This window comes from Maylandia zebra, linkage group LG20, assembly GCF_041146795.1.
Source record: "Maylandia zebra isolate NMK-2024a linkage group LG20, Mzebra_GT3a, whole genome shotgun sequence".
NCBI classification, from domain to species: domain Eukaryota; kingdom Metazoa; phylum Chordata; class Actinopteri; order Cichliformes; family Cichlidae; genus Maylandia; species Maylandia zebra.
Window position 1 is genome coordinate 33,422,853 of NC_135186.1, and position 27,591 is coordinate 33,450,443.

General features: G+C 40.6%; 2 protein-coding genes across 3 annotated transcripts in view; one reads left to right on the plus strand and one right to left on the minus strand.

The window, feature by feature from the left end:
- Positions 1–1,085: 1,085 nt before the first annotated feature.
- Positions 1,086–5,085, plus strand: LOC143414382 (uncharacterized). 2 transcript variants are annotated; one of them, XM_076878651.1, is made up of 7 exons: positions 1,086–1,624; positions 2,306–2,653; positions 2,838–2,984; positions 3,375–3,476; positions 4,236–4,261; positions 4,344–4,499; positions 4,630–5,085. In XM_076878651.1, exons 1-7 carry the CDS (start codon positions 1,591–1,593, stop codon positions 4,813–4,815), a joined length of 999 nt encoding a protein of 332 aa, XP_076734766.1. In that variant the 5' UTR covers positions 1,086–1,590; the 3' UTR covers positions 4,816–5,085. The 2 variants fall into 2 exon arrangements, with proteins under 2 accessions (XP_076734766.1, XP_076734768.1); XM_076878653.1 differs by having other exon boundaries at positions 2,309–2,653.
- A 1,834-nt stretch (positions 5,086–6,919) lies between these two features.
- The window catches only part of cables2b (Cdk5 and Abl enzyme substrate 2b), a 49,461-nt gene continuing 28,789 nt past the window's right edge, over positions 6,920–27,591 (minus strand). Inside the window, exons 3-10 of the mRNA XM_014407459.3 lie at positions 22,771–22,848; positions 20,314–20,422; positions 20,044–20,212; positions 17,714–17,811; positions 13,766–13,872; positions 13,404–13,523; positions 12,525–12,609; positions 6,920–10,731 (exon numbers count right to left, since the gene is read on the minus strand). Coding sequence (XP_014262945.3) covers positions 10,585–10,731; positions 12,525–12,609; positions 13,404–13,523; positions 13,766–13,872; positions 17,714–17,811; positions 20,044–20,212; positions 20,314–20,422; positions 22,771–22,848 — 913 coding nt within the window. The 3' untranslated portion in view covers positions 6,920–10,584. The remainder of the gene's footprint in view (positions 10,732–12,524; positions 12,610–13,403; positions 13,524–13,765; positions 13,873–17,713; positions 17,812–20,043; positions 20,213–20,313; positions 20,423–22,770; positions 22,849–27,591) is intronic.

Sequence of the window (27,591 nt, forward strand, 5' to 3'; positions counted from 1 at the left end):
TATTGTTTATACTTATTCTGGATTTATCAGTTCTGCTCTTATTGTGTCAACAAAAGCTTAATATTTGCTTATGATCAAATCTGTTTTGTGAATTTATGTCTTGAAGCAATAAAACCTTCCATTAAAACAGGAACTGTTTCTTTGTCTTCCTGTGATCACAGACAGTCTCCCATCCCCGAGTCTTCATTTGTTGCTGCTCAGTTTTAATTTCAAAAACACGTCATGATGGACTTTTCATCTGTTTCTCACTTTTTCTACAAATATCTGATTAATTAATCAAATCCAACTTTATTTATAGAGGACTTTAAAAATAACATGTTTGTCCAAAGCTTTCCAATAAAAAACAGAAGTTTAAAAACCACAGATTAAACAGACAAGCTAAGTTAAATAACAATAAAATAAATACATAAATGAAAAAAGTAAATAAGTAAATATTCAATATTAAAACATTAGTAAAATACATGATTATTTTATTCATATAATAAATAAAATTAACAAATTTAAAATACAGATTGAGAGCAGCCTACTACAAGTTGATTCTGGTAATACTCCTAAAAAACCATGAAGAAAATGTGCGTTTTTAAAAGAGATTTAGAAATTTCAAGTGTTGGGGCAGATTATTCCAGAAATTGGTGGCCACAGAAGCTAAAGCTCGGTCCCCCCAGTGTTTCGGTCTCGACATGGGGACAGCAAGGAGTGACTGGTCAGCTGATCTGAGAGACCTTTGTGGAGTGTTTGGGTGCAGAAGGTCTGACAGGTAAACAGGAGTCAGGCCAGCAAACAATAACATTTTTTACTTTTCTACATTTACTTAAACAAATGTAGGTAAAAAAAAAAGTTTTATGCTGATTTTTAGATGTAGAAAAAATTAATTAGTAGGATTGTAGTGTTCTGTTTGATCTGCAGGACTGACAGTGTATTATAACTAACACCTCTTATAACCATGCTGGAAACAGGCTGGCTTAAATAACTAGTTATTCTTTATTTCCATTTATTTCCATTTAAATATACATACTGGTCTTCTAAAAAGAGTTTTATCTGCTCCACTTCCTGCTAAGTCAAACAGGAGCCTTTATTTTGGAAATTTACAGGAAGTTCCGCATCGCGTTGTTCCAGGTAACTTGACACGGTCGTGATTAGAGACAGAAACTGTCTCGTCTGCTGAAGTTTAGCTCCATCAAAGTTGTCCTTGAGTCAGAGCTGTTGACGTTTATCAGCTGGCCCCTAACAGTCAGATGAATGTTCGGGAGAAGCCGCTAAAATCGCACAAGTTCCGGTTTCATGTGATCAACGATGCTCCGTGTCTCTGTCAGCTGTTTTACTGAGCCATGAGCTCCATGAAGAGAGTCCAGAGATTCCACTAGATGGATCCTTCCAGCGTGACCTCCAGGATCCAGACCTGCACACACACTCAGACTGCCGGGATTTAGGATCGCATCACTCACCCTCGACTGGTGAGAGAGAAGGAGTGTGTGTGTGTGTAGGTGTGTGTGTGGTGTGAAGGCGTGACCTCATCATTAAGAGAAGTAAGAAGTTCCTGGTTTGAAGTGAAGAAGAACTGAAGCAGCATTAAACCATCAGAGCTCTGAGATGAAACACACTTTGGTCTGCTTCATCTTCCTCAGTGAGTAAATTCTCTTCTTATTTCTGTCACTTTCTCTGTTCTAACTTTTATTTGTCTCCATTTTATTTTCATTTGTAGGTAATCGCTGGTTTCTGTGGTTAAACATAGTGTGAAGTTTGGAAATGAATCAAACATGCAGCTTATTGAAAGCACAAGAAAACTCCTTGAAATGTATAAACATGTGGAATTTAAATGTTTCCACAAACTTGTTTCTTGCCGTTTGCAAATTATTTTGTTTCACACCAGTTTGATCCCCAAAATTTCTACTTTATGTTGTAGACAGAATCTGTAATCAAATACTTTTCCTCCTCTTTGAGAGACAGACTTACAACACTGATGAAACAGCACTCTGTGTTTCATTTCTTTTTGAACTGAAACGTTTGGATGTTTAGCAGCAGATGTAAAACACTCATTTCACATGCAAACATAGAAACAGATGATGATGATGATGTCATCAAAGATTAATAATAATAGATAATAATAAATCTTTTTCAGAACCTTAAACTCTGAATCTTCCACATCAGATGCTTTGTGTTTGTGTATAAAACAGGAAGTTTGTTGTTTGCAAATAAAAACAGAAAAATGAAGTTACCTGAACTTCTGTCATCGGTTCAAATTAATAATCATCTGTCACATTTAATCTATAGTAAGATTGTAACTAATGATTGTTCATCCTTTCAGCAGCACTTCAGGATGGAAACACTGGTTTGGTCAAAGCACAAACTCTCACCCACAGAGCAGAGGAAGGAGGAAGCATCACAGTTGGATGCAGCTTTACTTTGTCTGGAAGCAGGAAACTCTTCTGTAAGAAAAAATGTGAAGATGGAAACATTCTTGTTGAAACATCTGATGATGCAGCTCAGAACGGCAGATACAGCATTGAATATGAAAAAACAGACACTCTGTCATATATTATGTATGTGAGCATCACACAGCTGAAACAGTCTGACTCAGGACGGTACAGGTGCTCTTTGGAGAGAACTTTGGTTCCAGATGGAAACGATGATTTTGAGCTGATTGTCACAGAAGGTGAGTTTCTGCTAACAGTCGTGTTTGTCTTTGAAGGTGTGACAGAAGCTTCACGTCTCAAAAGCAGCTACTTTTCCTTCAAATCAAAGTTCTGCTGTCAAACAGCCCATAACCACGTCAGTCACATGCAGATATATAAACTGCTTCAAGTGGTCTTATTATGACTCTGACTCATTGTTCACAGCTTCAACCACTTCAACACCAAACGGGACTCTGAGACCTTTTTCAGCTTCAGTGTTTCTCTCATCAGCCTCCACACCACCAACAGCACAGAGTTTAAGCTCAACTTCAGGAAGCTCCACACCTTCATCAGCTTCCTCTGGAAGTTCAGGTACGTTATAGATTTTTATATGTATGCAGATTTACATGTGATGAAGATCCATTACTGAGTGAACTACACAAGAATGACACATTAAGAGCTGTGGAAGAATCACTCTGATCTTTCAGTGAAGTAAAAGAGAAAAGACTTTAGAAATAAAGAGAAATAAGTTTCCACCACAGCAGGTCAGCAGCTGAGAGAGGACATGGCTGACTTCCTCAGAGCAGCACTGCATGAGATCTGTGCTAGATGACAGATACAGACTGTGATCAGCACATTTCTGCCTTCTGCAGCACAACTTGTTACTCTCTGTGTGCACAACTTTACTGCTAAATGAACAGATGTTGAGACCACATGTTTACACTGTGAGTAAAAGAAATCTTCTCTGTTAAACTCCTGCAGATGTGCTGATTTATGTGGGTCTGATTCTGCTCGTTATGATCGTCGTCTTATCAGCAGCTCTGCTGATTTTCTACATGAAGAGGAGGACCACTAAACCCAGAGGTGAGGCACAGATTTAATATTCTGTCAAACAATAGAAATGTCAAAACATAGCATGTACGCTATAATCTGCTGCCTTATTCAGTGTACTGGTAAATAATCTGCCTTTAAAAGGTGTTTATGATGACAAAGTATAATTTTTTATCACCATTTAAACACAACAACCAAATAGAAAAGAGTTTTTCTCTTCCACAGTTTTCCATTTTTTGTTGTATCAGCGTAACTCTGATCCAGTCACCACGATGAGAGTGTGTCTACGTCATGTTAACACCAGATAATCTCAGACTGACAGAGCTGCTGTGAAAACAGACCGTTGGACTGAAAGGTGTTACTGATCTGATGGTGACGATCACCAACAGAGTCTCACTTGGATATGTTCAAAAATAATCCTTCAAAATTACAGTTTTATCAAATAACCATAAAACACAGGGAAACATGGCACCATGGCTGATCTGTCTCAGCTCAGAATGTCCCAGTTTGCATGAATTAAGTCAGGTGTGACGTTTCTGTCACGCTGTTTTCACCTTTGAAGTTCAGTCTGTTTATAAAAAGAGCACCGGATGTTCATTTATGACTCACAACAGAAACTGGTGGTAGCAGATTTGATTGATATAGTTTTGATTCTTTATCAGTCATGTGTCTTATTTAACTGTAGTTCATATGAAGTTCTTCATATCGTTCCTGAGTTTAGTTCCTCAGGTTCTTCTTCCTGTTATGTGTCTTAAAGACAGATGTTTATTTTCTGAGCTGCATGTTTTTCAGGACCTCCTGTGGAAACGGACACAGAGGTGAGTTTTAGGACCTGTGACACACATCAGCTTCATTATTGTTTGCTTTGCATCTGTCAGCTGGTTTATTCTCCTGCTGCAGGCCGACAGGTTGTATGAAGAGATCAGAGAGGGTGACGTAGCGAGCAGGTCACCTCCTGTAAAAGTGTCTTCAGTTTATGATTACGCCAAAGGTCCCCGTTCAGGTGGAGATGAAAGCGGAGGCATCTACTGCCTCGTCACCTCTGCTCAGAACAACGTGAGTAAAACTGTGTTGTGAGTCTAAGCTGAGGCCATAAAGCAGGCAACTGTTTGTGTAGTGAAGTAATTCATCTGTTCTCAGACAACAAACTCAAATTCTAAAGTTTGATCTCACTTTTGTATCCCAGGTTGAAGACAACTTGCATAGTCTCTATTACGCTGAGGTGGATTTTTCCCACAGTCCTGACACAAACGGCGCCCCCTGTGGTAACACAGCTGATGTCGTCTACTCCAAGTCTTCAGAGGACCTCAGCACCACCAACCACACCAAAGATGCTTCACCTCCTCTGTACTCTACTGTTACATCAGTATGAACTACATCAGGACTTAAGCTATGGATGAAGTCTTAACTCTCTCAGTGGACAACAGCTCAACACAACTGATACAAAAGTTTATTTATTTTTCTGCTTTTGACATGTTTTGAAGTTAAACGTGGAGTCAGCCTCGGGATAAAGTGACTTTTATTTTAGCTTAACATTGAACTAAAGAATGTTGCAATACCACAGTTATAATAGCACATGTTAGCATTATGGTATGATGCTACAGCACAGATCCAATAAAAAGAGAACTGTGCATTTTGAAGACTTCCAGCCTTCTGTACTCGTCTTTGGAGTATTCCATCATTGCATTTAGCAGTTGAGACTGCAGAAAGTTAATGTACAGACCGCTGTGTGAGGATGAATGTTGCAGAGTGATTAGGTCAGCCCGGACGTTTCACCTCTTTCAGATGACATTTAGCTGAGAAAAGCCACAGCATGCAGATAAATAAACTACTTCATGTGGTGTTACTATGACCGATTGTTTCACTCTTCACAAGTCAGTCATAGCAGACCCAAATTTATAGCAGAAATAGATTTTCAGCCTTCTGTACGGAGGACAAAAAACAGGTTATTATAGCTAATTTTTCATGCATGAGAGGATAGTTTTATATTGCTCCCTCATTTCCATTCCGAAGCTTAAAAATCACACAAAGTTGAAAAAACAACTGGATATAAGGCGGGCGGTCCTCTACCAGAGGCCTCGGAGCTTGAGGGTCCTACGCAGATCCATCTTTGCTGTTCCAGGACTGCGCTCTTCTGGACAGAGATCTCGGATGTTGTTCCTGGGGTCTGGTGGAGCCACTCCTAGCTTGGGAGTCACTGCACCGAGCGCTCCGATTACCACTGGGACCACCGTTACCTTCACCCTCCACATCTTCTCTAGCTCTTCTCTGAGCCCTTAATACTTCTCGTGTTCCTTCTTCCTGATGTTGCTGTCATATTGCTACATCTATCACTATGGCCGTCTTTCTCTGCTTGTCCACCACTTTTCTTTCCGGCCATCCCCATTTGTCTGTCTGTATCTGGAAATCCCACAGGATCTTAGCTCAGTCATTCTCCACCACCCTAGGGGGGCATCTTCCATTTTGACCTCAGGACTTTCAGGCCATACAGATGTTCCTGTATACTATTCCGGCTTGATAATGGCATTCCATGTATTCACTTCCTGCTAGCATCTTACACCCTGCTGTTATGTGCTGGATTGTCTCAGGGGAATCTTTACACAGCCTGCACCTGATCACGGGCAAGGCGTAGGTGTCGATAGCCCGGATCTTGTTCTTACCGGTCAGCTGACTCCTCAGGACTTGCCTGACCCTCTGCCGGTACTTGGTGGTTGCAGCTTTCCTAGCGGCCTCTCCATTGTTTCCATTTGGTTGTGGGATTCCCAAATACTTGTAGCTGTCCTCGATGTTTGCAGTGTTGCCCTCTGGTAGTGCATCAGTGAATTGATGTCTCATTTACTCATACAGCTTGATGTTATCCATGTAGAAGATGGGCTGACAATTGCTCTGTTCCGTAGTCGGTATCCGTAGCCAGTCTTGTCAATGATCTCACTGAGAGGATTCAGGCCTATGCAGAACAGCAGTGGGGACAGAGCATCTCCTTGGTAGATCCCACACTTGATGGTGACATGCTATTGGCTTGAAGTAGGCCTCCAGTGTTGTACGCCACATCCCCATTGAGTTCCTGTTGATCTTGTACAACTCTAGGCAGTCCAGGATCCAGCTGTGGGCATCCAGTCATAGGCCTTCTTGTAGTTAATCCAGGCAGTGCACAGGTTGGTGAGCCTGGTCTTGCAGTCTTGGGCGACTGTTTCGTCCACCAGTAGCTGGTGTTTCACTCCTCCGGTATACTTGCCAAGTCATTTCTGTGCCCCGTTCATGTTAGCCACTGTGATGCCCGACAGGAGCTTCCATGTGGTAGTTGGAGATATATATTGTGATTCCACGGCAGCTAAATATTTCAATGTATAAAGTTATTGTAGCACATGTATCAGTGTTTTGACTGTTTTTCCTTTACATACTTGTTCTTTAAATAATTAACTGTAACAAATTAACATCAACTTTATACCTAAACAACAACAAAAAAAATGAAGAGATGCAGTAATTTACATATTTTAATGAAAATAAACATAAACATTGGCATTTTAACAGTGTATGGTCTTTATCCTTTACAAAATATCTTATAAATATTACAATACACACATTTCCTTCACTTGTGCAGTGGAAGTATTTGAGCTCAGCTTCCTCATACAAAGAATATTTACCTTAGTTGCAAATCAATTCAATGCAACACGTCTTAACTAGTCTCGCCTCTTTATTTCAACTGTGTTGGATCATTAAATATATTTATGCAAAAGTAGCAACATAAAAATATTTCTGTGGCTTTAACTTATGTGACGCCTCGACTGCAACGCTGCTGAACTGCTGCGTGCTTCGTCTGTGTTGTCAACAAAAATTACAATTTTTTTTTTTTAAGTTAACAGAGAACTTAGAAGGTAAAAAAGGTAAATATAAACAAAAACAAACACTTGGTAAATATTTCCCTTTACAGCACCGCAGTGCTCAAAGAATAATAAAATGATAATAAGCACTCAAACTAAATACAAAATGTTAATGTGACATTTAAATAACAGTGACAGGTAAAAAATTTTATTGTGGCACATTAGAGGTAAACAAACGGAGGAAGAGGAGGATGACAGAATAAAAGCTGCATAGAGTCAATATCACAAATCTCTAATGTAGAGAAGATGATTTTGGAAGCTCGCGTGCCGTTTCTACTCTCAAGCAGATTCTTATCTTTGAGTTGACCGAAGTTTTGAACATTTTTCTGACTTTATCAGTGCTGCTGTTTACTGCTGTGTTCCACATCCTGTTAGGTACGTATGAAGAATTGAAGCATCTCAGAGCAAGTCACTGAGTGTGGATTCTTCCTCACTGTCTGTAAAACATCATGTAAAACACGTCTTTACTGGAGCAGTCCAACGTCTGATTGCTTCATCAGCAAATTATACATCTTAATGCTTTTGCTGGTTAAACTCAATGAGCAGACTGATTTTATTTGGGTCGTTTGTCACAGTGAACGTCACATTGGTTCCATGTTAGTCTAAGTTGACTCCAGGCCCATGTGTGAAATAATTCTTCATATAAAAATAAACACATCTAACCCTCACTTGATGCTACTCCAGTGTTGTTTACATCCTGTTTGTAAATTAATTAAAATATGATGGATTGAAATGTAAAATGTAAAAACCTCAAAGATTTCAAATTGAATTAACAAGCAGCATTCACTGCTTCTTCTTTGTTACACTGGCTGTGCAGTCTGTCTGCCCACAGCTCTTCACATGTGTACTAAACACACACACACGACATGCACGGCTGCAGTCACACACCTCACTTACACATGATATTAACACGAAGTCTCTGGGATCAGACCAATCTTATTAGAAAATAACATTTACGGGTGAACACAGTCTTAAAAGCACATGAACTGCGAGTTAGAAAGACAAACTTTGGCTAATTCAGGACAACAAGAGCTATGGTAGGAGCAGATAAAGTTTTAGGCTTTTCCAAAAACCAAACGGATCGTATCCAAACTCTTTGGGGTCTTACAGCAGAACCCTGGTCCAAACTCATTCGGCTCTCTTGCTCTGACATCTATAAAACTCAAGTCCATAAACACACGAAGGAAAATAAGATGAGTGGAAGAACGTGGAAATCTCAGGATGAACAATCATGTTTCCAACATTATCTGGTGAGAGGATAAAACACCTGCAGGTTCAAAGGAGACACGATTCTTCATCCACAGGATTATTAGTAATAAATTATTATCAGGCAGTTTTTAAATACACATCATTACAATAAGTTACTTTAAATGTAGAAAAATATTATATACTGTTGTTACTTGGTGATAAAATAAAGTCTGAGGACTGTGATGCTAAAAGGCAAAGTGCAAAAACAACTGAGGCTCAACAGGAAGTGTTTCTGAAGCCTCCTTTCAACAAAGGCTGGAAAAGGGACATGAAGTCCACATGAATGAGTCTCCTATAAATCTTCCACTGGTGTCCTGACACCAGACTTCAACAGACGTCCTGTTGGAGGCCTCAGTTTGGTTAAATATCTGTCCCTTTACGATACAATGAAAAGAAAACTACTGAGCGATGTGTGTTTCTAAGGTATTTCATAAGCAGACACTCAGGAACTGCAGTGTTAATAGTGCAGAAAAAGGAAGTCAGTAGCCACAGCGAGTTCCTGCTGTTAACATCATGAATGTGTTTGCGCTTCACTTTAAACAGATGCTCAAGTTTCAGTTTCCAGGAATATCTGTGCTAAAAATGTAAATGATCATTGCAGAACTGCAACTTTTAAGTATCTGTTAATGCTCCATGTTTAGTGTGACAGACACATTCTGATGTCCTTTCTGTAAACTGCAGTCTTACAGTCAGCGCTTCATGTTTCTTCCTATTATTAACCAGGTCAGTGTCGTCTGTGGTTTTCAGTTGTGTTGCTGCTCGTTTCAGATAATGCAGCCCATGAACATGCAGCGCGTGCAAAAGAGAAACGGTTTTCCCTTCTGACACGTTTTATTCCAAAAACTGGAGCGAATGCAAAAACTGCAATCGTCAGAGTGAGACAGCCTTTAACTGCAGTCCATAACAAACAGAAGCAAAGCAGCTGGAGACGAGTGAGCATCACAGCAGCGTTTGTCTCATATGTTATAGAGGCTCTGTGTACCAACACTAACCCCCATCATAGCTTCGTTTAAAAGGACGTCTGCACTCTCTGAACGGCATGAAGTCAAAATAGAGATCGCTGCATGTAAAGCTGGCAACACAGAAACGGAGAGACTGAGAGCAAATATCCTGATTACAGGGCAGGATAAACCTTACAAAAGAAATACAGGCTGAAGCAAAAGCAGCCACATGTTCAGGCTTGAAGAAAAATTTTGACTTCATGAAATAAATGTATTGCATGAAGTCATGAGGATAAAGGATAAAGCAGAAGCAAACCAGAAAAGAAACCACACTGCTGCTCTTCTCAAAAACAGAACTCGCAGCCTTTTTCAGTCACTGGCAGCGTCCTCGTAACGGTTTGTATCTGAGCTACAGTCGCTGAAAACACTCAGCACTATTTTCAGCCGTAAAAAATATGATTATCTGATGCATGATGCATGTGTGTCAGTGTTACTCGTAATATTTCTAATAAAGCTAAAATAAAGAACCTAAAAAACAGAGTTTAGAGAAAAGCTTTTTCAGAGTCAGACAGTTCTGGTTTTGTTCAAAGCAAATTTCTCCCTCTGTCTTTTGTTTGTTTTTCATCTTTTGTTTTTGTTTTTTCAAGGTGCACAGTCTGTTTTTGTTTTTCTTTTTACATGTACATTTTTGCACATTTTTGAAACCCACAGTTATAATGGCCTACACTATAAAAATAATGCTGGAGGAAGAAAACCTGAATTTTCCTGATTTTGATTTGACCTCCAGTGATTGAACCGTCAGTCACAGTGTGTGATCACTTTGGTTTTTCACGGAGGAGAGGAAGGGAACTTTTTCCTCTGCAGTGACGTCTTTGAGCCGTTTGCTGCCACGACAGCGTGGCTGAAGTCTGATGTAGTGCGCAGGAAGGAGGAGGATGATTTCTGGGTGGCGTCTGAGCCTTTGAGCCAGGCATCACGAGGACTGATCCGTCACAGTGCTGGAGCTCGAAGGTGCTGAGGTTCTCTGCAGAGGCGGAGAAGCGTGCTGCAGTGCTGCTCAGCCAGGCACTGCTATACCTGCTGCTGCTGCACCAACCGTCTGAAATGTGGCATGACTTTGCTCTCTGGGAGGTAGAGCGCCATCTCCAGGGCGACCAGGATGGTGAACTCGAATGATATGAGCTCCCTCCTGCTGATCCTGAAACGCTCCTCCAGCTTCTGCAGGAACAAACCAGCACGTGAGAGAGAACAAATACTTTCTGATGACACAAACCGTTTCATGTCTGACTCCACGTCTGTGGGAGTTTTAAATCTTGAAATTAAAATAAACATAGTATCTTTTGACATTTTTATACTGGCCGTTCATTTTAACTAAACTTCTGTGAAAAAGTATTTACCCTGTTTCCTGATTTCTTTCTTTTTCTTTTTTTTTTTTAAATTTATTAGCCAAAAAGAACCCAATTAAATAAAAACTGCAGTTTTTAAATAATTATTTTAATCTATTGAGGGTTCTTCGCAGCAAGAATTGCAATTGAGTGTTTGCAATAACTGCCAACGAGTCTTTCACCTTCAAACTTCAAAACTTTCATTTTTTTATTTTTAGCCGCTCAGAGATGGGTTTGCTGGTGTGTTTCTGTCAGGCTATCAATTATCACGAGTCTTCCGTGTCCTGAAGCGGCAAAGCAGCCCCAGAGCTTCCACACTACCACCACCATGTTTGATTGCTGGTTTGATGTTCTCTCTTTCTGAAATGCTTTGTTACTTTTTAACGGGACTCGGCCCTTTCAGAGAGTTCAGCTTTTGTCCACAGAACATTTCCCTCAAAGTAGTGGGAATCATCAAGATGTTGTTTGGCAAAAGTGTGATGAGTGTGATTTTTGGTCACAGTGGTTTCCTCTGACCAATGGCCATGCCATGACCTCTGACCTTAACTGAGGCAAGTGAAGCCTGCAGTTCTTTAGATGTTGTTCTAAGGTCTTTTGTCACCTCCTGGATGAGTTGTTCATGTGTTCTTGGAGTATTTTTGGTCGGCCGGCCACTCCTGAGAACTGCCCACAGTTTTCTCCATTTGTGGGTATTCATACTCTCCACATGCCTCAGAAATGGCTTCGTAATCCTTTCATTGATAGAGGTCAGCGACTGTTAAAATCACAGTTCTAAACCCTTTTCCAACTTCACTGTTTCTTTAGATCGTGGTACGATGTGTCGCTTTATGAGATCTTTTCATTTGTTTCACTTTGTCAGATAACTTCTATTTTAGTGATTTCTTGATTAGACATGTATAACAGTAATAAGGCCCGAGTGCATTTAGTGTAACTTAAACTCAGCTTTACAAAAACTGTCCCTAATCACATTTAATAATTTAACAAGGGGGGAATTACTCTTTCACACAGGGCCAGGTATGTAAAGAAATGTAATCACCAGTTTAGTTACTCAGGTTATCTTTGCCTTTTTTTTGATTTTCTGAAAAATAAAGTGTAACAAATGAGCATAAAGAAATAAAGAAATCAGGAAAAGGACAAATAGTTTTTCACAGCACTGTATTTGTAATCAGTGTTTCATTAGATATGATAAATGAGGTAAAACTAAAAAGATCCATAACTCCATAAAAACTAAAGAAATGTGCAACGATCGTCTGCTTGGTAGTAGCGTGCAGGGTTTTTGGTTTGGTGGTCGCAGAACTGAAACAATTAAAATCAATATTTTTGAGCCATGACAAAAGTGAATATGCAGCATAAATACAGTACAGTGATAATGCAGGACTCAATCAGACCTCAGGGATTCTCTCCTGCATGGTCTCAACACTCGACTATAAAGGACATTAACAGCCTCTAGTCCAGCAGCTCGAACACTCAGCAGGTCGTTTTCCACCTGCTCAGGTAGAAAAGCCTCAGAGGCTGAGCAAGAGGAACATGATCTGACTCACAAGGCAGATTTTTTCACTGACACTGTGTGTGTGTGTGTGTGTGTGTGTGTGTGTGTGTGTGTGTGTGTGTGTGTGTATTACATACGTCAATTAGATGTTTGACTTCCTGTTTCTTGAGGTCACTGCTGATCTTAGCTGCCAATAGGATGCATGCAGCTGAGACCAACTTCCTGTGAACAACATCAACAGTTACGTAACTGACAGGACATCAGGCCACAGAGTAACAATGTAACAATGCAGACTGCTCGCTCTCTGGACAACATTTATTCTTAAAAGAATTATTGTCTTAGTTTGTAGTTTGTTTGAAATAATGTATCAAGTCTTTATCAGGTGTTTTCTTTGCGTTAACAATCAGTTTCTAATTATAAGACTTGTTGTCAGTTTTTGACTGAATCAGTCATCAGTTAGATCTTAAAGACCTTGAGTTGGATGTAAACATACTCTATAAAATAACTATAAATGTCACTGTGATGATGCACACACTTCAATAATAATTTTCCAGGCAGTTCACAGAGACAGGAGCTTTCCTTCATGTGGTTTATGGGACAGTGAGGACTTGAAGTTCAGTGCATCACAATCAAAGAATACAAACCATCAGCAACAGTGAGAAGTTTTTCTTTTAAACCGAGCTTATTGAAAATAAACACAAGGGGGAGCCACTTCCACACCTCACACTGTGGACTCCACACAGAAAACTGCAGCACAGCCACCTTTTAAGCTATCAGACAAATCTTGTTTTACGTTTTCTAACAGGAACACAATGTGATGAAGTCTTGAACCAATCAGATTTTCTACCTGAGACTAATTATGGTGCAGAATCACTTATAATAACAATAAACAGAGCTAAACAGTCACACATGATCCATAGTCGTCATTAACCAACATTTCAAGCAGAGTGTGAAGCCTATGAACGAAGCAGAAACCGATGACGAGCTGTTTACATGTGGACGAGATTCGAACAAACCTGTTCTGCTTGTTGAGGCGACCCTGCAGCACCAGCTTTTCAAAGTAGACGTATGCCATCGCGAGGGTGACGGGCTGCAGGCCGCAGTCCTCCCCGACTATTCTCATCTCTCTCTTTAGGCTGAAAAAGAAATAAAGCATGTTCTAATTATTTAATACTCCCTTTTCACATATCTGTGTAGGTTCTTAGTCATCCAGGTCATGGTAATCTAAGGAGCGACTGGACTGCTTTAAGTTTCTTTAAGATGTTTCATGTCTCATCCCATGAGCTCCTTCAGCTCTAAGACCAAGTGGTGATCCAGTCGGCCCTTTTTCACATTACTGTGCTGAAATCCTTTCATTGGCAGAAATGAGAAACGTTACCTTCGGATTTTGCTGAGGGTGAGTTTAATGTGAGGAAACTTCTCCTTAAAAGTCTCGTTCATATCTTTCTTCAGATCAGACGGTTTGACATATTCTATAACTGTCGTCTGCAGGATAAAAGAACAAAGAGAAAAAGAGCAAAAGAAAATGAACCATACCAGAACAATAAGGAGCGGAAGAATGCATAAACAGAGCACAGAACACATTTAACTGTAAGCAGAGACAATGAGAAGTCAAACAGTTGTCAGTGAATGTAAATAATCTGATGAGGACGTAAACACCGACGGGTAAATATTTCTTTCTGTGACTCATTGTTGCAAAGATGGCACCATTTCTCACGCAGGGAAACTCATTCATGCTTTAGTTTACAGTCTTTCCAGGTATTGTGATGACTGTTCGCAGGAGTATCCAATAACCTCATCAAATCTGTTCCAAAACAGCTGCACTGACTTTACACACTAAATAAAAGTCAAACTCCCCTGCTGATTATTTTTAAATCTAACAACGACGCAGGCTTTGGTTCCACTGAGTCGGTCCGTCTCTGTGTCTGTCCTGTTATGGACAGATCACCTGGTCACTGTGTAGCCAAAACACAGTCTCAAGCCCCACCCCAGCTGATTTCTTTAAGCAGTTAAGAAAATGGATTGATGGCTCAATACTTTGACGTATTAGATCACATTGATCTTATAGAAATCCAGTATTGCCACACAGCATTCCTGCTTTTTCACTAATAGCCTCAAACACCCAAAGGCAGCTCTGCTCTCTCTCCAGTGGGTTTGTTTTATTTTGCAAACTTAAGAGGGCTCCTTTAACCACATGTTGCATGTTTACAACTTTCATTATTTAAATGGCACACAACTCAACTTAAGTGAAGAAACAGACACACCTTTCCATGAAACAGCTTTAAAGTCACCAGCATTAAGAGGTGACAGTGAAGAGCTGCAGGTTCCTCAACAGTTTCTTTACAGCTCAACTCAGTTTAGACCTTAATCCTGATATTTAGTCACATACATGCTCATGTCAACACTTCCAAGGCCTAATTTAATGGAGAGAAGCCTGCGAGATAATCCTGGTAGACAGCCTGATCTAAACCTTATCATATGCAGGTAACATGCACCATTTCCATGTAACGCACCAAACTGGTGTGGGTGGGGGGTGTTTTGTAGTTTAGGCGACATTGACAGTAGGTGGTGAAATCACACTGTGTAATACTAACACACACACACACACACACACACACACACACACACACACACACACACACACACACACACTTGCTCACAGTAAGCTCAGTGAAAAGCAGCTCACCTCAGCTGTAATCGTCTCATGAATTAAACACTGTGATACAGTGTGTGTGTGTGTGTGTGTGTGTGTGTGTGTGTGTGTGTGTGTGTGTGTGTACCTGTTTAGACATCTTTGTTGGACCAAAAATTGGAATATTATTATATTTGTGGGGACCAACAGTCACTTATGAGGACAAAAGTGCCGTCCTCACGAGTTTGAAGGCATTTCTCAGGCTCAAAATGTGGTCTTAGTGTCAGGGTTACGATTAGGTTCTGGTTAGGTTTAGGCTGAGGGTCAGGATTAGGCCGTCATTTTTGAGGGTTAGGGTGAGCGACTAGGGAATGCATTATGTCAATGAGATGTCCTCACTAAGATATCAAAACGAGAATGTGTGTGTGTTTGTCTATAGAGGGATCAAACTGAGCCGCAGCCTCTAGGACAGTGAAAAAGAAAAGAGCATGTGTACTCTGATTACTCTTACAATCATCTGTTTTATTCACCCCGTTTGTCTCTCCTTCGGATTTATTCCTGTTTATTAGAACATGAGAAATTAAAATTGGGGTTCAATGTGATCAATTTACACTTTTAATCTCCCCGAAGCACAGATGTTATTGTCTGACTCAACATTATAATTAAAATGTGTAAAAAAAAAAAAAATAAAATAAAATAAAATAAAATAGTCAAATACAGAAATCCTGCCAGTTACCAGAGATGAGTGAGTATCTGACTTGGATGATGCATTAATTCATGTGATGACATTAAACGGATTAGATACCACCTACTGGTGTGATCAGCTCAGTTTTTACTGAACCTGTTATTCATATGAGTCACACACCAGTGAGCCAAAAACACTATGACCCTGTACATGGTGAATAAGGTTGATTATTTCTCATCAGTGTTGTTGTCACCACTATAAGACAGTAAATGCAAAGCTGAGAGTTGCAGTCATCCTAAAAACAGCAGCAGGGGCAGGTGTAAAGTCACGGGTGTTACAGCCAGATGAGTCTGAGTCAGAGCCGCCCCGAAACATCGAGGCTCGTTGGGCGCTCCCCGTGAGCTGACGATTACCTTCAAACAGTCATCTGAGATCGGCCCAACAGTGAAACACCAAGAGGGTGTTGGAGGATGTGTTGGAATAACAGTGGCTCCAAATCTTACAGGACTAATAGGATCTGCTCTTAATGTCTTGGAGCCTCCACACATCCTGCTGAATCCCTGCTGTGGCAGGTCGGAGCTTGTTTTGGTGGTGCAAGAAGCACCGAGAGCAAATTAGATCAAAGTGGTCGTGTTGTTTTTGCTGTCGTTATGATGAATTCTTTTAATTAATTTAGAAACCACAGCTCTTTAATAGCTCACATGTGTTTCAGTAAGATTTCTGATCGTGTTCAGAGAGGTGCTGGACCCAGCTGAAATCTGATTGGCCCCTGTGATGCGCCACCCCGTCACTAATCACTGGACAGGGTGTGCAGGACTTCACTGGTTGGATCTTTACAGATGCATAAACATCACAGACATCAAACACTTGTGGTAAGCATGATGTTGATGTCGATTTCATGGGGGAGGGCTGGTGATGACAGGAAAGATTACAATGTTTACAAGTTCAAAGAAGCGTATTTATAAGATGGAAATTGGTAATCAGTATAAGTCTGATGGGACTTGAACGTAGCATGAGCGTGCTGCGATGCACAGACAGCTCAACAGTGGTGCTTAGCATTTCATCAGCCACAAAGCTTCATGACAAGGTGCTTTTCTGGACTTTAGTTTGTGTTAACCTCTGAATCTGAGAATGGGTGCTTATTTCAAGCATTAGTTAGCAGCTAGTTCACAACTATACTGGGATTAAACTAGCATCTTGTGAGTGCAGTTACAAACATTTCTTATTGAATTTTCTTTCATATTCATTCACATTTTAAATCTTATTTCCAGAACTGAACCATCCATAAACTCAGGAGTTACAAACAAGAGGTGTGCTCAACCCTGAAACAGAGTCTGAATCTGAATGGAAGTCCCCCAATGCCAAAGCTTTCAGTGCAGATCTCCTGAGATTTGAACTTTTCTTTTTCATGTATTGTTTTTGTTACTAAACTTGATTTATTTAACTCAACATTAACATTTTTGGTCAACAGACTGATGCAAGCTACAAATATTAGACCTAATAAGAGCAGCTCCTCAGAATAAGCCCATATTAGATCCGTTCTTGTTATCAGGCAAAAGAATTTGGGAATGCTGTCTCCAAATCGCTGCCGTACCAGGCCGCAGCTTTATGATGAAGGCTGTTAATCCCGATGATGCAGAAGAAAGAAATCTGATTTAGATTAAGGCTGGAGGCTCCGAATTCAGTTACTGCCAAAATGACTGTTTAAAATCTGTCTTGCTGAGGTCACTTAAACCCAAAAATGTGCTTATTTTTAGAACTTTGATAAGATAACACACAAACACAGCCTAGTAAGGGCTACAGCACCAGGTTCGCAGTGCTACAGACTCCAAAGTGTATTAGTTTACTAAAACCATCTGTCCTCTCACAAAGCTCATTAAAGGTGTCAAACAGCCTGCGGAGCTCTGAACGTGGTGTGAAGGAGACGCACAGCTGTCAGCGATTTGCTCCGTGTGGGCGTCCTCGAAAATAAACAACTATATTTCAAACCATCTGCAGTGTTTTCTTACCATGTAAGAGGCGAAGATCAGCACTCGTTTGTGTTTGCCGCAGGGCCACTGGGGGTCACTGAGCAGGTTGGGGTCATAATCCATCACATCCTCCACACCTGGACAACAATACACATCGATTCAGAAATATCATCAAAAGAGCAAAACCGAGGTGAGGAGAGTAACACGAGGTGTCATCAACAAGTTCTCTGACTCACAGCAAAAACATTTAGTGCATCTAAGCACGATCTGTCTGCAGACAGTTAAGGAAAAGAGAATTTTATCCATTTTCCTGTTTCTCTGACCAAGTCCTGATAATTTGTCTTTGAGGGAAAGGGAAACGTCTTTGATGCAACATTACCAGCTTGAAATTTGGCTCCTGTCCTACTCCAGCTCACTCCTTTGTGCACCTCTTAACTGCTTTCAGCTCAACCACTACTTTCTTTTAACCCCCAGGACATCTGCCCTTCTTCCATGAACCTCACAGAGTCTACAGACATCAACTTTAGACTGACAGGGCCCCACTCGGTGATCAGCATTGGTGACAACAGTAGGTTCACGTAAAGAGGTGTTAAATGTTAAATGTCCCAGGATGTCAGTGCAGAGCTCTACTACAACATCCTGAGACATTTAACATTCGTTTCAAACTGTTAAGGCAGAGGTGTCGAACTTAGTTTAGTTCACGGGACACGGGAGTTGATTTTAAGAGGGCCATTATTGCACAAAAACTTATAAAAGCAAATTTATTAAACTGTTAACAGAGTTTATGCACAGTTTGCAGACATTCACATTCAGAAAAATCTCAGTTTTTCCTCATTCAGTCAGTGTAAAGTCTTTACAAACAAACTGTACCATTAGAAAGTTACAGAAACCCATCAGCATGGCTCCTGGGGTTTAACCACCTTATTCTGGTTCTTTATCAGTGACAGTGATAAAACAACCACACTTATGGCAAGATTGATTGAGCTGCAATACAGTGCTTCCTGTTGAAAAGTCTAAATTGTTTGTCCTTCATCTTAGCAAGTCTGAACTCTGCAAAGTCACCCAGCTGGCTGGCTTCAAACTCCTGGGCATGTGTGCACATTTGGCATCCCAACTATGGCACAGAGTATTGTGCTTTTTTGGGGCAATGCCAAACACATTGCTCCCTAACAACCTTCCCGATCATCAGAATTCAAAGAGATCTTTGTCCTCTTTCCCCAAAATGAAATTGCAGTGGTGGAGATCCAGCACATGACCTCCGCTGTGCAGGTTCTAGTGATCGAAAAAGAGCTGACTGGGTGCGATCTGAAAATGGCAGCAGCACCAAAATCTATCATTCTGATATCTGCAGAGATTGTCTTGTTTTTTCCCTCTGGAATCAAAAGACAAAATGGATTTGAGAACCACCTGTGAACTTTACCAAGCCTTCATCTGGTTTCATATTGTGGCCTAAAGAGCATTTCATCATCCAATCACCATTTCATCCATTTAGTGTTTGCTGGCCCTCTGCTGCCACCAACTGTGAATCAACAGAAGGCGTCCAGGCTTTCTTTCATAGTGCTACCAGTGGTCCAAGCATCTATGCACAGGTACAAGAGCAGCTCTGTACTAATCGACAGCTAAAAACATTATGCCATTTATAACTGAGTAAACGAGTCTTTGGTGTTTCTGTCAGTACTTAACAATCATATCAGTCTTAAGAGCTGCGAGTCTAAAGAAAAACGTCACCAGAGGACTAAAAATATCGAACCTGCTGCGCACGGCCTCACGCTCACACACAGCTGTATTGTGTTAATGAAAGGTTGTGGATTAGAAAGAGGGGTTTAGAGGCTAATTCAGGGCTCTGTCACTGTGGATGTGTGTGTTTACAGACACAGGATGTGAGGACATGCTCATACACATGTGTTTAAAATATAAAGAGGATGATGCTCCAGCACAGCTGCAGCAGCTCTCGTTTGCTCTCTTCATCCCAGCATCCTGTGTTTGTTTTCTCTTCCTCACGTTACATCCTTCTTTAGCATTTCAATCCAGAAATGTTTGAGCAGTTACAGTTCAGCCTCTTTTCTGAAATCTCAGAATTCAAGGAAACAGATCAGTCATATCGCTCAGAGTCCTAATGCACCATGACTGTGCTGTTTCACAGTTTGAACCATAAACAGACGGTGTTTTTGTTGTTCCCTTTAACATGATAAAATCCTTTAACTGTGTCTGTGGCTTGATGTCAGTAATTATCTACATTACATCTAATAAATGGCCACATCTTTGGTGAAATTTATTTTTGACAGTTTTAAACTGTTGCTAGAAAAAAAGAATCATTATTATTTTTAGGAGACGTGCACGCTGTGACTGAGCTCGGTTCCATTTCTTACCCAGATCCAGTCCCACGGTGCTGCTCAGCCGGCTGGGCGGGTAGCTCCTGCCCGGAATGCTGTGTGTGCTCCTGGAAACGGGAATCTGCAGCGTCAGGTCGCTGGCAGACGACGGCTTCTGCCTCACCAGCGCGTTAGTGGGGTACAGGAACTGTGCGTATGACACAGACTGACACAGAAAGAGAAAGATTATTATTAACTGAGCTCTGACCACAAGAAACTGTTTTGGATCATAAAAGCATCCATGAGAAGTAGGTCCACATTTTCTACCCTGCCATAGGTGTCCAGGTGAAAACCCTCTAGCCCCGGCAGCATTTCCAGGGTGGTAGAGATGTTTCCAGACGAGTGTCTCCTCCTGGGGTGATTTAACAAAGGATCACTGGAGAAAAAAAGGCATCAAGAAAAGAAAGAGAGCGAGAATTATTGATAAAATGTTGGTAAACAGCCTGCCTGTAAACACACAGCAGACGGCTGCACTGTCATACAGTAGGAATATTTGGTTCCCAGTTCTTCCGACTCGTGCCCTAGCTGAAACCAGTCCAAACATCTGCTGCATCTGGAGCAGAAACCCCTCAGTGCAGCTGGTTTACCTACAGGAAATTAAATTAAGGACAACAGCAATAAAAGATTCACAACACCATAAAACAGATCCAGAAGTTAGCAGCAGCTTCGGTTTGCCACAAGCCATCAGCTAGCATCGTAAAGAAACTGCTCGAGCGTTTCAGACGGGTCACGCTGTGGTTTGTTTCTCTAATAATCACAGTTCAGCCTCGTGTCGCTCCGAGACACGACAGACACTGAAAATGAATCGATGAATTAATCATTTATGAGCAGTTCATCACAGCCTGAGCACAACTGAAATTACACAAAAATACAACTTTGTTTTGCAATTATCACTTTTTTACTGCAGACTTAATTTCAAACTGATGGATTTTTATGATTTATAGAAAATGAATCCAAATAAATTTCTTTCTGGAACCGCTACAACAAAACATCTTTATTCACACTGAAAAACCTACCTCATTAAATATAATCTTACTCTTTGTGTAATACTAGATGTACACAGCATACGACTTACACCCTTTCACTGTACATACCAGTTCATTTCACAGGTTTAATTCTTTCCTTTTCCTTATATGATCTGACTGTACTTTAACCATTTCATAGTGATTGTGTGCTTTCCAGATGCTACACCTAATTCCCAGACTTCCTGGATTTAGTTTTTTATATTTTAACATGTCCCACAGACAACCACCTGCGTGACAGGAGCCATGCGGCGCCTCCCTCCTCCTCTGCAGAATCGCACGTTGGCTTGAATAAGATTTCAAACTAAACAGATAATCGTTTACGGGATGAAGGACACAAAAATGCTGAAACTCTGAAGTATAACACGTTGCTTTTTACAAACTAATTAAAAAAAAACCAACATTGATTGAATTAAAATGGTTGATATTTAATATATTTTCCATTGATTTTTTCTTACCTAATTTGTTTGTAATTTCAGTAAGTTTCTTCTGGCACCATCTGAAACCATCTATAAATGGGAACTAGAGGGAACTGAGAATGTGTTCATGATAATAGCTGCGTACATTACATGTGCGCATGGTGCGAGTGTGACATGACACAACATGCACTAAGACTTCTCAGAATTTCAGCTGAGAAAAAAACGTGTTTGTGTGAACACAAAGAGAAAAAAATTGATCAGGATGACTTGTCTATTGGAGAGAACAGCATTATTGTTGTTTCCATTATTGTTTCTTCTTGTCGTTACTGTGAGATGTTTGTGTGTGATCGTGGTGTTTGTATGAGTCATCAGCCACTCAGACCTAAGGTCAGGTCAGAGGGCTCTGATGCACATGGGAAAAAATCATCCCCCTCCGAACAAACGGCTCTTCTCCCTCATACTCCTCTGCATCATCCCCTCTTCTACTCTCATGTCCCTTTGTCTCACAATGAAGAAACGAGACCTCGGCTACTTCTACTTCCCTACCTCTACTTCTCGTAAGTGTCCAAGCATTGTTCCCTCTAGTGATTTTCTGGGCCCCTTGTGCATTTCCTTGAAACTTGTGTATTCATTTTCTTTGTTGCTGTGCAGGATGAACCAGCAGTGTATGGGAACAGCTGAAAAGCTCACGTTTCTTCATGTTTAAAAGTCCATCTAATAAAGGTCTCGGATTTTTGAGAGCTGCAGGACAAACATTTCCTTTCACTCCACTTGGTTCACTCTCTTAGTTACGGCGCTGCCTCCTTCCTGCCTAGTGAACAGCGACAGGGGTAGTTACTGGTCTAAACCTCTGCTTGGGCTAAATCTCTGAAAACTTTTTATTCACATGCTTCTAAATTCATTTGATGGTCTGCACGAATCTATTTTTGCGAGTGAAACCTCCACGCTGTTGAGGCCATCACCAGCATCACCTGCCAGTAGAACAGCCTCTTTATCTCAGCAACCTCAAACATTTCCTTTCATGTGAAAACAGCTACTGGCAGGATGAAGATAACTATATATAAGGTTTCCTTCAGCCAGCTTGCTTCAGGTGAACTTAGGCCAGCGATGACCAATTCAGTAAATAACAGTTTTAAATAAGCCAGCAGTGTTTAAATCAACTTTCCACAAATACTTTTTTCCCCCTGCCATCAGCCCATTGGTTATGTCGAACCCTTTTTCTTGATTTCATCATGAGAGGCAGAAGGTGGGAGTACATAAGCAGATGTGTCTGTACGGATTACCTGAGGTAGAAGCTCTCTCCGTAGGGAAGAACAGAAAAGGCAGCACACAGAGACCTCTTAGCACAGATGAGCACGATTCTGAAACACAAACAAAAACACACATTAGTGGTTATCGTGTTTTGACATCTGTCCAGCTGAATTACTTTTCTCCATCTGAGGCATTTTGCTGACTAAACACACACAAAAACAGACAAAGTTTCAAAATGAAGACGCTAACTCTGCATCTTTGTGGTGAAATGAAGATAAAGCTAAATCCCAGGGTAAATTTAAGGATTGAAAGTTTAAAGGATCATATCGCTCCTCAGCATGGCGTAATATTTACTCACCGTTAAAGAGCAAAACACACAAATGCACACTTGACACCAACTTAATTGAGTTAAAGGCTCCAGCTGCACCCTTACCCTCAATTCTGCTCAACTATGACATGATATAATAGAGTTTCATTATGGAGAACACAGTGTGTGCGTGCACGTGCATGTCCGTGTTTGTTTTTTATTGCAGCTCCTCTGAGTATAAACCCATCTGGAGCAGAGACTACAGCTTGCTGGCCTGGTTTTGGTCTCAAGAGGAAAATGTTTGCAGTCATTATATTTGGCTCAGGAACCAAGAGACTAAAAGATTATGTTTTCACACATAGTGAATAAACACACTTAGCTCAGAGCTGAACAGATAATTGTCCAACATGCAGCTTCTCGGTCAGTTAGAACAACTTTGTCTGTCAAGGCAACACAAGGTCAGCGTTTCAAGGTCTCCGAGTAACTGAAGCAAATGTTCCCAATTTAGCCAAGGCACGAATCGGCTCTATAGTTCATCAGGATGCTGGCAGACCGAGCAGTAAATTTATCAAAGTAGTTATATAACCTGGATTAAACAATATTGGCCAGCCAGCAGCAAAGAGTCGAGCACGTACACACACACATAACCACATGCTAGCATGTCATTAGCCCATTGCCAGAATAAACTGTTTGGGGGGGGGGGGGGGGGTTACCATGAACACATTTGTAGTAACAAACTTAATCATGCATTTAAATCACCTTCATCAACATGGATATTTTGAAAAAGACAACAAAGACAAAGAGGCTAAAGCTAAACCTATCCAGACTAAAGCTAACCAGACCTTGGTATGAGCAAAGGATCAAAGCAGTTATGACGAAAATTTTGGAAACGTATGAAAAAGAGAAACGGGTAGATGTTCTATTGTATGATGAATTTATAAACATACTGGAGAATAACATAAGTGTCTGATTTATCTTGTTATATAAATCTGCTGCACCTACTTTTCTTTGGTAAGAGAGTGCAATCATTTTCAGTTAATTACTCTCCAGTAGCAGAGCCCTTTATTTTCAGCTGTTTAATCGAGAGAAGATCCTGTAACTTAGTGCAGCTTGGGGGAAGCTGTGAAGTTTAATAATTTATTTTTATTATGACCGTAATATTTAGCATAGAAGAGAAGTTGAGGTTTTTTACTCAATGCTGCCAGTTAGTTCTTAAAAAGAAAATCAGGATCTGCAAAAATCAATATCAGCTGGTCTTTAATTGGCCAGTGAAATTGCAATTGGTGCATCCTTAGTTTAGCTGCTTACAGGCTGCTTCCAAGACTGCGTTTCAATTGTTTTTTTGGTAGCTGTGATTGGTGATTGGTAGCTGGCCAATCACATTCTTGGTTACTGCTTCAGCCAAGGTGTAGATAGTGGATAAAAGTTTACTTATCCGTAAGATTTAATGTGATGTCGCCCCACCCTTTGCAGATATAACAGCCTCAGTTCTTCTGGGAAGGCTTTAGGAACCTTTAGGAGTGTTTATGGGAATTTTTGACCATTCTTCCAGAAGCGCATTTGTGAGATCCGACAGGGATGTTGGACGAAGAAGCCTGGCTCACAGTCTCTGCTCTAATAGGTGTTTTATCGGGTTGAGGTCAGGACTCTGTGCAGGCGAGTCAACTTCTTCCACACCAAACTCGCCCATGTCTTTATGGACCTTGCTTTGTGCACTGGTGTGCAGTTGGAACAGGAAGGGTCCCCAAACTGTTTCAATAAAGTTGGGAGCATGAAATTATCCAAAATTATAAAGCATTAGAGTTCCTTTCACTGGACATTGCTTTGCACTTGTACACTTGACAAATGCAGCGTGCTCACTATGCTTACTAGAATTATCACTCCACCATCCGATGTAACTGTGATCACTTTTGGCTTCAAAACAAACAAACAAACAAAAAAGCTCACGGCAGCCAAAATGCTGATGTGCAGAAGCCAGTGGTCAATATCACGTAGCTACACATATACACTTCACACACTGACCGTCTCATCTGACTCCAGGTTTGAATCACAGACTGTTTAAATGATGCCAGTCTGGAAAACTGTTACCAAACAATATAAATTTATCTTTAATTATCCATTTAATTTATGATGTGTAGTAACTCGTTTTTATTTCTCTTCGCATTGGTCTTTGGCATCAGACTGAAGAACTGTTATGTAGTGGACTTGTATACACTGTTCTTTGTTTAGAAAGTCACAGAGGGATAAACATATGAAGAAGGAAGCCAGTTAATCCAAACACTGCGGTTTTTCTTACAGAGATGACATGATCCCGGTCAAACGCTTAGCACATCTTAATGAGGATCCAACTGGGTAAATAATTCAGTAGACTTTAACCTTAGGCTCAATAGAGACACGCAGTTTTAACCCATGTTTGCTAATTATGGTTCGGGATGTAAAACTGTATTACACTACTAAGTGATTTATCATTTAAAGGGGATGAAAACAGACTAAAGGGAGCCCAGCGGTTCAAAGTTTAATTCTTTAGGAAGCTAAATACGCAGCAGCGCGATGGAAAATTCAACATTAAAGGTCATTAAAGCATGAATCATTACTCGTTCAATTTAGACAGGAGGCTGCTCCTCCTACCCTTCTGATCATCCCTCGAGACAGATTATGAGTTTGAATTTGCCGTTGTTGGTTGTGTGAGCCGGAGACACAAAAATACACACAAAGCTCGTTCCCTGTGATGCATGGGAAAGTCAAGAGCAGGAAGTCACCAGGGAGCTCAGTGGAAACAGCAGAGACATCGCAACACAGCTGCTGAAAACGTGACTGTGCTGGGGAGTCTGTCCCCTGCACCCATCCATTTATTACACCACATTTCACAACACTGGGGGCACATTATTCCATAATCACCTACAAGGAAAACAGACAATGTTCGCACTGAGGACTGAACCACTGACCCAGAGCTTTGTCTATGTAGCTACACTGACAACAGACAAACAAAGGAAATTTATAGATAAAAAAATTAAAATGACAAAACATTTAGCATTTTTTTGTATGTTTCAAATCAAATGTAGACAGCATTATGTTCCAATTACGCTTCATCAGTGAAATGTATGCGTAGTGGAAGGTTTAATGTGACTTACAATTATGCTTTTTAATAAATGATATGCAACAGCAGAACATTTTCATCTTGCTGGGAACTAACTAGAGCAGAAAACTCTCCATTTCACCATTTCCCCCCAAAAACAAAACAAAAAATAAACTAAAAAAATATATAAATATAATTAGTTAACATAAATTTGATTTTAAAAAACACAACAAGAACTTTTACAATTCTTGGATGGATCTTGGTGGATATTCTACACTGTAAAAGGTCACCTACTTTGCTCACCTGTCACTTAAACTAATTACTAATATTTTACTGTTAAAGTACAAAAACGTTACCTGCTGGTTCAAAGATATCATGACACCGAGCACCACTGACTGCTCGGCCCTCTTTTCAGCTGACTTATAGTTGTAAACAAGTGAGGTGGAAAACAAGCAGATGACATCTGTTTGCTTTCCATCACTTTGATGTGCAAAATGAGAGTTGGCATGTCAGAGTAAACTGATATATAAACAATCGACTGAAGCAGCATCTAACCACACTCTGCACACGTGCAGCTGCTAGCCTGCGGTGTGATAAATGCCGAAAAGTACCACACTGCCCATGCAGTCAGTTAATTTTGTCTACTCTCTGCAGTAGTTTATGTTTTGTCCATTTTCTTTATGCTTTCTTTTGGTCTCTCCACTTTCCACTCATCACTCAACTTGTTGCAAGAAATGGCTTGTCCCTCCCTGAGGTCTCGTCCTGTTAAAATGGAGGTCTTTCTCCCCACTCTCACCAAGTACATTCCCAGGGAGTGTTGTCTTGTCCCTGGGTTAAGTTCTTTACCTCACAAAATAAAGCACCTTGAGACGACTGTTATTGTGAGCTGTTTCTATATTTCACTGTCAATCAATGTCTTGGTTCTTTTTTCCAAAGAAAACCTTTTTTAAAAGGAAGTAAACAAGCAATTTTTACAGGTGACCTCAAGGTGAACCATTTAAAGTCTCCCAGGATGACCCAAACAAGGATCATGGGACACAACAGCCCATTCTGAGGGAAGACAGCTCTAACATTTCCTCTTCTCTGTGACAACATGGTGACTTAGCTGAATTTCAAACAGCACTGGTGCTCTTTACTGGATCTATTTTAAAACAATTACCCCTCAGTCAGTCTGTTATTATGTGATGAGCAGCCCTGTGGGCCCTTTTGACCCAGAGTTGTATTTATACACTCCACAAGGAAGGACACGAATACAATACAATAGAAGAGTTAAGCAGAACAGAATGACACTGTCCAGGCTTCTCTGGTTCCTCTCCTGCTGTAAAGGCGACACACTTCTGCAAGTCAGCAGCGTATGTAGGGCTTAGTTCTGACAGAGACTTAACAATAACGGAAAGATCAGTGTTGTGACCTCTGTACACTGTCACAAAGGACTGCCCCAATGAGAAAGAAGCAGAAAAGCCTCAGCCA